Here is a 9,273-nt window from a genome sequence, read left to right as displayed (position 1 = left end):
CTAAGACGCAGCGCAATTTACTGGTCAATGTTGTTGTCGTTTCTAGACCAGTCGTAGTACGTTTAAACATAATATAGGCGGAGGGATATGCATACCTTTTCAAAAAGTGTTCCGGTTGATGTTAGAGCGCGCTCTGCTGCTCCAAACTGCGTACTAACCAAACGCGCGCTCATTCAGTACACAAACCATGTACTGACAGCAGCATATTCATGTTGCAAACATTAGCATATTAATTTAATACACGGAGACAACATCAGCTCATCATCTTTTATTGGAATAAGTGACAGATACCAGAAGAGAAAATACAAACTCTAGACTTGTTTCTAGCCTGAAAAAAAAAAAATAAAGGAGTAAGAGTACATTGTGTAAAACTGCTGTACAGGCAACTACATACTGACTGTAAAATCTCAAAACTTTCCATTGCACCCTCCCTACTTGCTACCTTTTGCAGATCTTCCTTCCTAGTGTGTTTGAGGGATGAAGTGCAGTCAGGAGTATAATGGGAAAAATGTCACTGAATAAATCACCCCAAGACCAACGTCTTTATAGTCTCAAATGACTCTTTGCCTCATTACCAGAGATTTTTAGTACTTTTAGTGCAACCAGTAGCCATTTTCTCACACCGGTTACAAGCAATCGAATTCTGAACAAACGCTCAAGCAACTGATCTGTAAACCGATTACTTTGCCTTTGCAGCAGAAATGAGGAAAAAAGAAAACTGAAGGATTCAATGGAAGACTTGAGATTTCACTCAGAGCCCACATTCCTTTTCATATGCACAGTAGCCAACCATCTCACTTCACAGCACCAGTGTTTGTGTTTGACAACAAAGCCAATTAGTTATGTGATAACAAGAGTCTACCATCTCACAGCCACTTACAGGGGTTTGGTCAATGTAGTTGTGATTCGAGTGACAGCCACATTAGCTGCACACACACACAAAGGCTGTCACTTTATTCAAATAGATCTGGGCATACAGTTAAGGCGGGCATCCTCTCCTATTTTTTGGGGCTGAATCTGTTTGACCATAACAAAATGTGGCCAAACTATTTGAATGACAGTGGTTTAAAAAAAATGTGTCATGAGACCGTTGGCTACTATGCAGTTATGTCTTTGTCTTGAAATGTGGCCTGAAAGCCCCATCACCAGGGAGGGTGTGTTCACGCAATGGCTGCCAGGTAGTCTTTCACCTCCGCTGGGGTGAGTCTTTTGAAGCCAGCCTCATTGCAGATCCCCACTTCAATGTTCTCCTCCGTCATCTGCCCCTCAAAACTCTCCTGAAACAAAGATGGGGGAGAGTAAATGAGTGAGAATAAAAAGGAGAAACAGTGAAGACAGATTCCATACCTTAAGTATTTTTAGAAGAAACAACATACCTTCAACGTCAAGATGGCTGTGTGGATGGCATCTTCCAGTTCCAGATCATTGTTATACCTGGAGAACAAAATCAAAGTGGTCATCTAGCACTTCATTTACTTTTCTGGTATGGTAGTGACACAAATATCATCCTGGCTCATCTTTCCTATGTGCCAACTTCACCTTTAATTGGATAGTAAGGTCAACCACACTCTTATTTAAATATTAACCTCGGGCTTCAATTCTCTCTGCACTGACATTTAAAGTATCTCAAACTGTACAAATATCTTACAAATCACTTGTATTCATTCAGACTATACCACAGCAAATACTTTACATCTCTGTTTAAACAAAGTCCTTATAGGCAAGTCATGCCACTCGGCCGCCATCTTGGCAACACCTCCGGGCAGCTATTTTGGACTAACAAGACCATGTTCCTATTTGAATGAATGGGAGAGAGCCAGAACTGCAGTTTCACTGGTCACCGGGACATAAAAACTACATGAATAGAATCAGCATTAAAATCTGATAAAAAAAAAAAATAAAAAAAAAAAATCACTGAAATAGTTTGATTACTTTGCCCCAAAATAAGGCTTAAAAAGCGTTTTTCCCGACTGGTTATACTACTTCTACTAGGCATACGTCACCATTTCCACATGTGCGCAGTAGAAGCAAGACAGACCCTTACGTCAGTGGAACCACACGATTGGCTGAAATGTGTTTCCCACTTTAGCTGTTAATAGCAAATGATTGGCTTTCTAGCAGGAAGGGTGGGATAGACATCTTATCTCATAGAGTCGTATTGAGGATGTGATTGAGTGGCGTGTCACCTCTATGAAACATCTCTGGTTTTAATCATTAATAGCCATTATAAAAAAAAAAAAAAATACATAGAGCCCTAAAAAAAAAAAAAAAAAAAAAAGGAAGCCTTTAATTGTACATCTTACCTTTTTTCAAGGAATGTTTTTCCATTAACGTAGTTCTTTCCCATGGCTGTGGCTTTCCATGCAAAATATGCACCCTGCCAGTCAGAAAGATAATGAATAAAAATCCAGCAATAAATTATGCTTCTGACAGAGTATATTATATAGAGTCTCTGCAGACTGAGAGTGAGACAGGGTACAACTGTTATCAGGTATTGGGGGGGTCAACAGCACTGAACTAAAGTGTAATATGAAATTATTAGTTTATGCAAGGCAATTAATGAGCAGAATTATTATTATTACTATTGCAAAGCAGAATTAGTCTACAGTCAAGGATTAATCCAAATAAAACAATTATTAAACTTTGAACAGGAAAGAGCAGCATAATTGAAGATGTAGTTTTTCAACAGATATGAAAGCAAGTAATACAACATACAGAGGGGTCGGACTGGAACAGGTACGGGTGGTCTTCATCCCATCCAGCTATCAGCAATGAAACGCCAAACGGACGCACTCCACTGGAGGTAAAAACAAGACCGGTTAAATCTAAACATTCTAAATATCTTACCGCTCAAATATAAAGGTGATGTGTCTAAAAGTTGTGTGGATTAGTGTGTCTTTGTGTATACCCACCCAGACTGTGTGTACTCCTGCATTACAGAGGCCACTCTCTGGACAAGCTGGCCTGTGGGGATTGGCTCCTGGTAAACCAAGAAGTACTGTTGTGCCAACTTCCGGGCTCGTCGCACTAAAACCCTGCAAGGACGATACAACTCATTAATCTTTCTGTGCATGTGAGGTTCAGTAATCAGACTAACTCTGGTGGCGTGTTTTTAATTTCTCACATAGCGAGCCAACAAAGTCCTGAATCATCTTTTTTTATATCTTGTTTACACAAGATGTGGATATGTGCCAGAACCACGAAGAATGAAACTTTCGTCTGGACTCTAAATATTGTTGTGCACAAGGCATCCCGCTAGCTTTAAACTAAACACAACACTGAAAGAACAATTATCACTTGAGAAAAATCCCACAAGAAACACTTAAGGCTGTCAATTGTGACAAACTGGACTCCACCAAGTTGTTTGGTTTCTTATATTACAAATGTTGCTTTTCAGCAAGTGAAGTGAGCTAAAATCTCAGTTATCAGAGACCTTATCCAGATTTCCGCTATGTACAAAATTATTGCCGCTGTTGCTTCAGTATTTTATGAAATCGCAATTACACGACTCTGCAAAGGGTTTTAGTTTGACACGACAGTGAAGACATGTCGGCGGAACGCTCTAGAATCTTTCTGGGACACCAGAGTCCTGCAGACCCTCATCCCAGGAGAAGCAGGGAGAGACAAGTAAGGAGAAAGATTGGATCCAACTTGTTGGCCTGCCCCCGCAACTGACAAAAATCCTAGAGGAAACAGTGTTTATGGTGTGCTTTGCAAATTGGTTGACTGTGTAAACTATATTAAATGTGTTAAAAGAATTGAAACATGCAAAACATCCAATAAAAATAGATTGGATATTGACAGGAACATTGTGGCTTTAGCTTCTAATTAACAAAGTGCAGCCTACTTTCACATTATTTCCCCCCTATAGTGCATTTGGAAGCTGTTGGACATCACACAGAAAGATACTAAAGTTAGGAAAGAAACCCAAGATGCTGGCGTTTCCTTCCAAACACAGAGAGAATCGCCACCTGTAGTCAGGCCCCATGCCGCTGTAGACCATGCCTATGTGTTTAGTGATGGGCTCCACTTTGTGGACGCTCTGCTCATCGTACAAAATAGACTTTTGTTTCTTCTCTGTTGCCAGGACAACTCCATTGGAAGCTGAAAATCAAAGACAATATCACAATTAGTGTCATCACAAATCCTCACCAATGATCTCCCGTTTCCACTATGTAATGTCATGCAGAGCCTTTAAGGACAGTGCACCAGTGTCTGTTACTGTGTGCTGATTGTCTAACTAAATAGCACATCCTTCACCATTATGAGAAAAGATTGCAGACTGCAAGGCAAAATTACAGCGTGGTATTACTTTTCCATGCTGTAGCAGATTTATCCAAACCATTTTATTTGTTTTAAGGGTTAATAGAAGAAAAAAAAACAACTAATTGTTCACCTCAGTCACATTTAGCCTGAAGACACACTGCCCTCGCTGTATTCCACATTAAAATCAGGAGAAATTACACTCAAGAGTGTCAACATTTCAGAAAGTGTTTACATCCATTCTTTCTTTTTTTGTGTGTTACACTATCCTTTACCAATGAATGTATACAACATTCAAGAAAGAGCTTTGTTGCATCCTCTGATTACAGCGAGACATTAAATTATTCCCATTTCATCTTTAAGCACTTCACTTATCAACAATACAATAATCTGGTCAAGTTTTGCGTCAAAAACCAGGTAAATATGCTCCACACGTTTCTACTGTACCTTTGATGCCAACCGAGGGAGCTCCGGCTGCTACAGCTGCCAGGGCATATTCAATCTGGACCAGTTTACCAGAGGGGCTGCAGGAAGAAACACACGGTGTTGCATTAAGATGCTACGAGGTGAAGGAAAACTAACCGAAACTACAGACACAGCAACGACTGTAGTTTTAAATTTATATTTACGTTAAGGTAAAGACGAACAAAGATGAAACTGAAAGTAAAAGCTAAAATAACTGACTCATTTGAGCTAATTTAGCTAAGCTAGTCTGTGGATGATTATTGTGTAAAAATGACCTGTTTCGGTCAATTTGGTTATAGGCTCATAAATAGACCGTTTTAGCAGATTTATATTATCGACATCAGAAGCAAAAACTCGTTTGACTATTTAAAATAAAAGCATGTTAGCCGACATGCTAACAGTTAACGTTAGCCGATTCATTACCCGGCAATGACAGTGCATCGATTACAACGGTTCTCAAAACCCTCTTTACACATCAAAATGGAAAACCGTGGATATACTTTATCAAACTAAAATTCAAAAGAAACATCTGCATGCTGCAACTGTAACGCACTTGTCAAATTTCAGGAGTATTTTGACAAAGTTTACCTAAATGTGGTGAGGGAGAAACTGTAACCTCGTTCCGCCATCTTGTTCTTCTTCTTCTGCTCAGAGTTGACTGGAGAGTTAACAAATCCACCTGAGGGTGTATACTGCCACCTATAAAGACTGATTAGTACATTTTATACAGTCTACACAAACAGTCTATTAGAGCTGCAATGGTTAATCGAATAATCGATTAATTGTCGACTATTAAATTAATAGCCAACTATTTAGATAATCGATGAATCAGTCTGAGTAATTTTTTTAAAGAAAGATTATTTGATACCATGAATATTTTTGGGTTGTTGACCTACAAACAATATTTAGATATAGCAATTATAAAATATTATAAAACCAAGTTTGTGGAGTGAGAGATCATGCAGCCTATATTTCTAGTAAACTGTTTTTCTGTCTTCTAATTTAAATCACACACAATCTGTAACTGGAGATGAACATTATGTTTAGTTCAGACTATCTATCAGAGGACAGATTTGGCTGGTGTGGAGAATTAATTTGGAAAGCGTCACCACGTTTTATGAACTTAACTCTGGAGTGCAGTTTAGAAAGTTGACCGCTAATCTGCAGTAAAACGTCTAAATCCGCCTTGTCCGCCGGAAATTAACCAGAAGAAGAAGACGTTTGTTGTCGCTGTTCGATGACGCAGTGAATGTCAGTGACCGTGAGCTGTTTGGCATGTTGAGGAAGCGTGCTGACAGCAAAAATGATGAATTTGTCCGCGTTAGTGCACAGCCTCAGGTGCTCTTTGCTACACATTGAAAGCAGACTTCTGCAGTCTGCCGGACTGGACAGAAACCTGGGTGGGTTTACCGATACGAGCTCGGGACGGCAGCTGACAGCAGCTAACAACACACACTGTGTCTATTTCTGTGTCTTTCTCTCAATTTGATTTCGTCCAAAGTTTAAACTCGCTACCTTTGCCTGCCACCTGTCTTTAATGTCATCTTACCTCAGCTGTCTCTGTGCATCCTTTATCTGGTCGTACTGAACTGATTGATCAGGGTTGCAGCGATTAGAAGTGAACAGTGTTTTTCCTGTGTGCAGCTCCAGCGCTGGCTGTGAGTGGCCCCAGGCTCCTGCCGCAGCTCGACCAGAAGGGTGAGCTGGAGGAGCAGCAGAGCCCGGAGCAGCCCCCTGGCCTCCTAGACAGCATCCTGTGGATGGCAGCACCCAAGAAGAGACGCACTATAGAGGTCAACCGCACCAGGAGGCGAGCTGAAGGCAAACTCCTAAAAGTCAAGGTACAGCGAGAGGGCCACGAGAGTGCCGCCCCTGGATCCTCTCAAGGGTCATTTCACCCCAGAACACAACCATAACACAGAGTTCTACCTAGCTGTATTGATTGATTGGGAGTGGCTAGCAAAGTTTTGGAGAACTCACAAATAAATGCAATTTAAAAGCTGGTATGTTTAGGATCCCCTGTTGTTTAATTTAGGTTTAATATAATTTCAATTATGTTCAATTTAGGGAATTACAAATTTAATATTCCTCAGTAATAATTATTATTAGTGGTCGACCGACATGTTTTTTTCAGTGGCCGATGCTGATATATAGAGAGCAGGGTGGCCGATGGGTGAAATATAATGTTGATATCAAAAGAAAGAAAAGTCATGTATAATTCCATTTTTCCATGCAGAGTCAAATTTAATATACTACATGGTTTTCTTATCCAGTAACGTGTTGTTTTAGATGGAGTCTTTATTAATGAATGAAATAGAAAAATACATTGGGCTATGCTGTAGTTTTCAGAACGTGGCTGGTGTTTAAGGGAGAGTAGGATATGTTTGTTTTTGTTTATTTAGAAGTGACGTCATTCAACTGCATTATTCTCTACAATATGTCAATATATTTTTTGAAGCTACCCAGTAATGGTGTTAGATTAGATCTGCTGTCATTTAGGATGATATATCTGCACTGTGAGTGCAGTTATCTGCAGATGCCCTTTATCTCAAAATGCCACATATCTGCCCGTTTAATCAGCCCACCAATCTATCACAAATTAAAATCCACTTAATGAGTACTTAGTACGCAGATACGTTGGTTCAGACGAATGGTATCAGTACCTCTAATCACAATCATCTGCATATTTTATCTTAACCAGTTTTATTGAGGACTTTTCTTTTTTGAACTAAAGTTGCTCAAGAAGTTCTTATCTCAGCATATATGGAAATAACTGGTAATAACAAGGGGCACAGATCTCTTTTCAAATCTCTGTTCTTCAGTGTACAAGCCTGATGACATCATTTTAAAGAAATATCTCCAGTAGAGGTGGCTGATATTATCTGATCACACACAAATATCAACACGTGTGTGATATGGTAAATATCTTGGCCAGTTACTAACAAGACATAGTACATAAAATGCCAAAGATATGTAATTTAAAAACTGAAAAGTCTCCACGGTCTGTCTCATTCTCTGTCTCCCTCTCTCAGAACAACATCGAGCCGTGTCCAGAGTGTGGCCACCTGAAGCAGAAACACATCATGTGTGGCTTCTGTTATGCTAAGGTGTGCAGGGAGACTGCTCAGATTCGTCAACAGATTCAAGGAATGGAGGGCGGCCCGCTGCGGGCCCCGGCTGTGGAGACTGTCGTCCTGTATGAGGGTGAGACTCCAAGCCAGCAGGACAAAGACAAGAGGATTGTGGAGAGGGCAAGGAAGAGGCCTGCCTGGTTCAGCTAAAGATGCTCAGATGTTATGGTTGTGTGCGATACATATCTTGAGTTTGACACAGGTCTGGTCAGATACACGCTGATGTTTTATTTGATATAGTAAACAGCAGGTTTTGAATAAATACTGGTACATCAGACATATCTTTTCACTCACCTCTGTGAACATACTGTACTGTAGCATTGATGTGTGGGTAGAACAAGTCTTTAGGGATCACACAGAAGTCATATTTTCAGCTGTGAGAAAGTTACTGTATATTTGACATGTTTGACAATAAAGTCATTATTTGAAAGAATATTCTTATGTATCTGTTATTTAAAAAAACAAAAATGAAACCATGCAATGTTAAGAACAGGGTGATTATTGCATTAGTTAAGCAAGTCTTAGTTTTATATATATTTTAACTCTTGAGGGAACTGCTTCTACTTCATGACACCATCACAAACAGCAAGATAATATCAGAGGTGTTAGAAATCTCTATAACCTCCTTTTATCATCACTTCTGTCACTCTCTGATTAAACTTGATTTGTTTGGTCTAATGGATGAAAAATAGATGTTCACCAGATGTTCACATTTCATGTAAAATACATGACAAATCATGACTAGACGAATACAAGTGTTATAACATTCATTCATATTAAATATTTTCCTCCTGCATTAAATGGTTTGGCTGTATGGTTGCCTAATTATGATGGAAAACTAATTGCCACTTCTAAACTTGAAGCGGGGCTGGGTTTTGTTTTTGAATGTGCGTTTGTGTTGCCACAGCAAAGTCTATTAGCCAGGATCCAGCATCAAACTGAAGTCATGTAATACTGGCTCTTGTGTTGGAGGTTGACTGTTTTTGCTGGGCTGAGTCCAGCATGCCTTCCACTGCCTCAGTCACACCTTCATACGCCCTCTGATTCAGTTTCACCCCAACGGTTTGAAGAAACTGGGGTTGCCAACACTCCCATGACAGCACAAGCAGTCAGGCTTTAAAAGTGATTTTCTGTCAATTAGCTTCAAATATTCACAGAGCATTGAATTAACACGCAATTCACTTGTGCTGGAGCTGCTGTTTGAGAAAGTCATAAAACATAGTGTTGTGTGGAAGAATGTTTCCTCGAATCTTTGTTACTAGTTACACACACACAAGTCTAGATAGCTTTATTTGCATCGTGCTGGAGCTCTAATCCTGCTATGTTTATCTGTCCTGGTAAGCATTTAGTGTATATCGAGCAAGGCATCCCAACCCTTTTTCACATCCATCCATCATGTCTGGAATAAAAGGAT

At 39.8% G+C, this 9,273-nt stretch overlaps 2 protein-coding genes across 3 annotated transcripts; one reads left to right on the top strand and one right to left on the bottom strand.

Annotated features, from left to right (window-relative positions):
- Nucleotides 1–253: 253 nt before the first annotated feature.
- On the bottom strand, nucleotides 254–5,435 carry psma2a (proteasome 20S subunit alpha 2a). Its single transcript, XM_046044005.1, has 8 exons — nucleotides 5,317–5,435; nucleotides 4,711–4,787; nucleotides 3,972–4,104; nucleotides 2,913–3,035; nucleotides 2,716–2,797; nucleotides 2,304–2,377; nucleotides 1,377–1,434; nucleotides 254–1,277 (listed from the first exon to the last, which is right to left on the bottom strand). The coding sequence occupies exons 1-8, from the start codon at nucleotides 5,355–5,357 to the stop codon at nucleotides 1,161–1,163; spliced, it is 705 nt and encodes a 234-aa protein (XP_045899961.1). The 5' UTR covers nucleotides 5,358–5,435; the 3' UTR covers nucleotides 254–1,160.
- Nucleotides 4,712–8,292, top strand: mrpl32 (mitochondrial ribosomal protein L32). 2 transcript variants are annotated; one of them, XM_046044012.1, is made up of 3 exons: nucleotides 4,712–4,829; nucleotides 6,373–6,569; nucleotides 7,761–8,292. In XM_046044012.1, the coding sequence occupies exons 1-3, from the start codon at nucleotides 4,820–4,822 to the stop codon at nucleotides 8,007–8,009; spliced, it is 456 nt and encodes a 151-aa protein (XP_045899968.1). In that variant the 5' UTR covers nucleotides 4,712–4,819; the 3' UTR covers nucleotides 8,010–8,292. The 2 variants fall into 2 exon arrangements, with proteins under 2 accessions (XP_045899968.1, XP_045899967.1); XM_046044011.1 differs by lacking the exon at nucleotides 4,712–4,829 and adding an exon at nucleotides 5,941–6,128.
- The last annotated feature ends 981 nt before the right edge of the window (nucleotides 8,293–9,273 follow it).

This window comes from Micropterus dolomieu, linkage group LG03 (genome assembly GCF_021292245.1).
Source record: "Micropterus dolomieu isolate WLL.071019.BEF.003 ecotype Adirondacks linkage group LG03, ASM2129224v1, whole genome shotgun sequence".
In the NCBI taxonomy this organism is placed as follows: domain Eukaryota; kingdom Metazoa; phylum Chordata; class Actinopteri; order Centrarchiformes; family Centrarchidae; genus Micropterus; species Micropterus dolomieu.
This window is presented reverse-complemented; position numbering and strand designations above follow the sequence as displayed.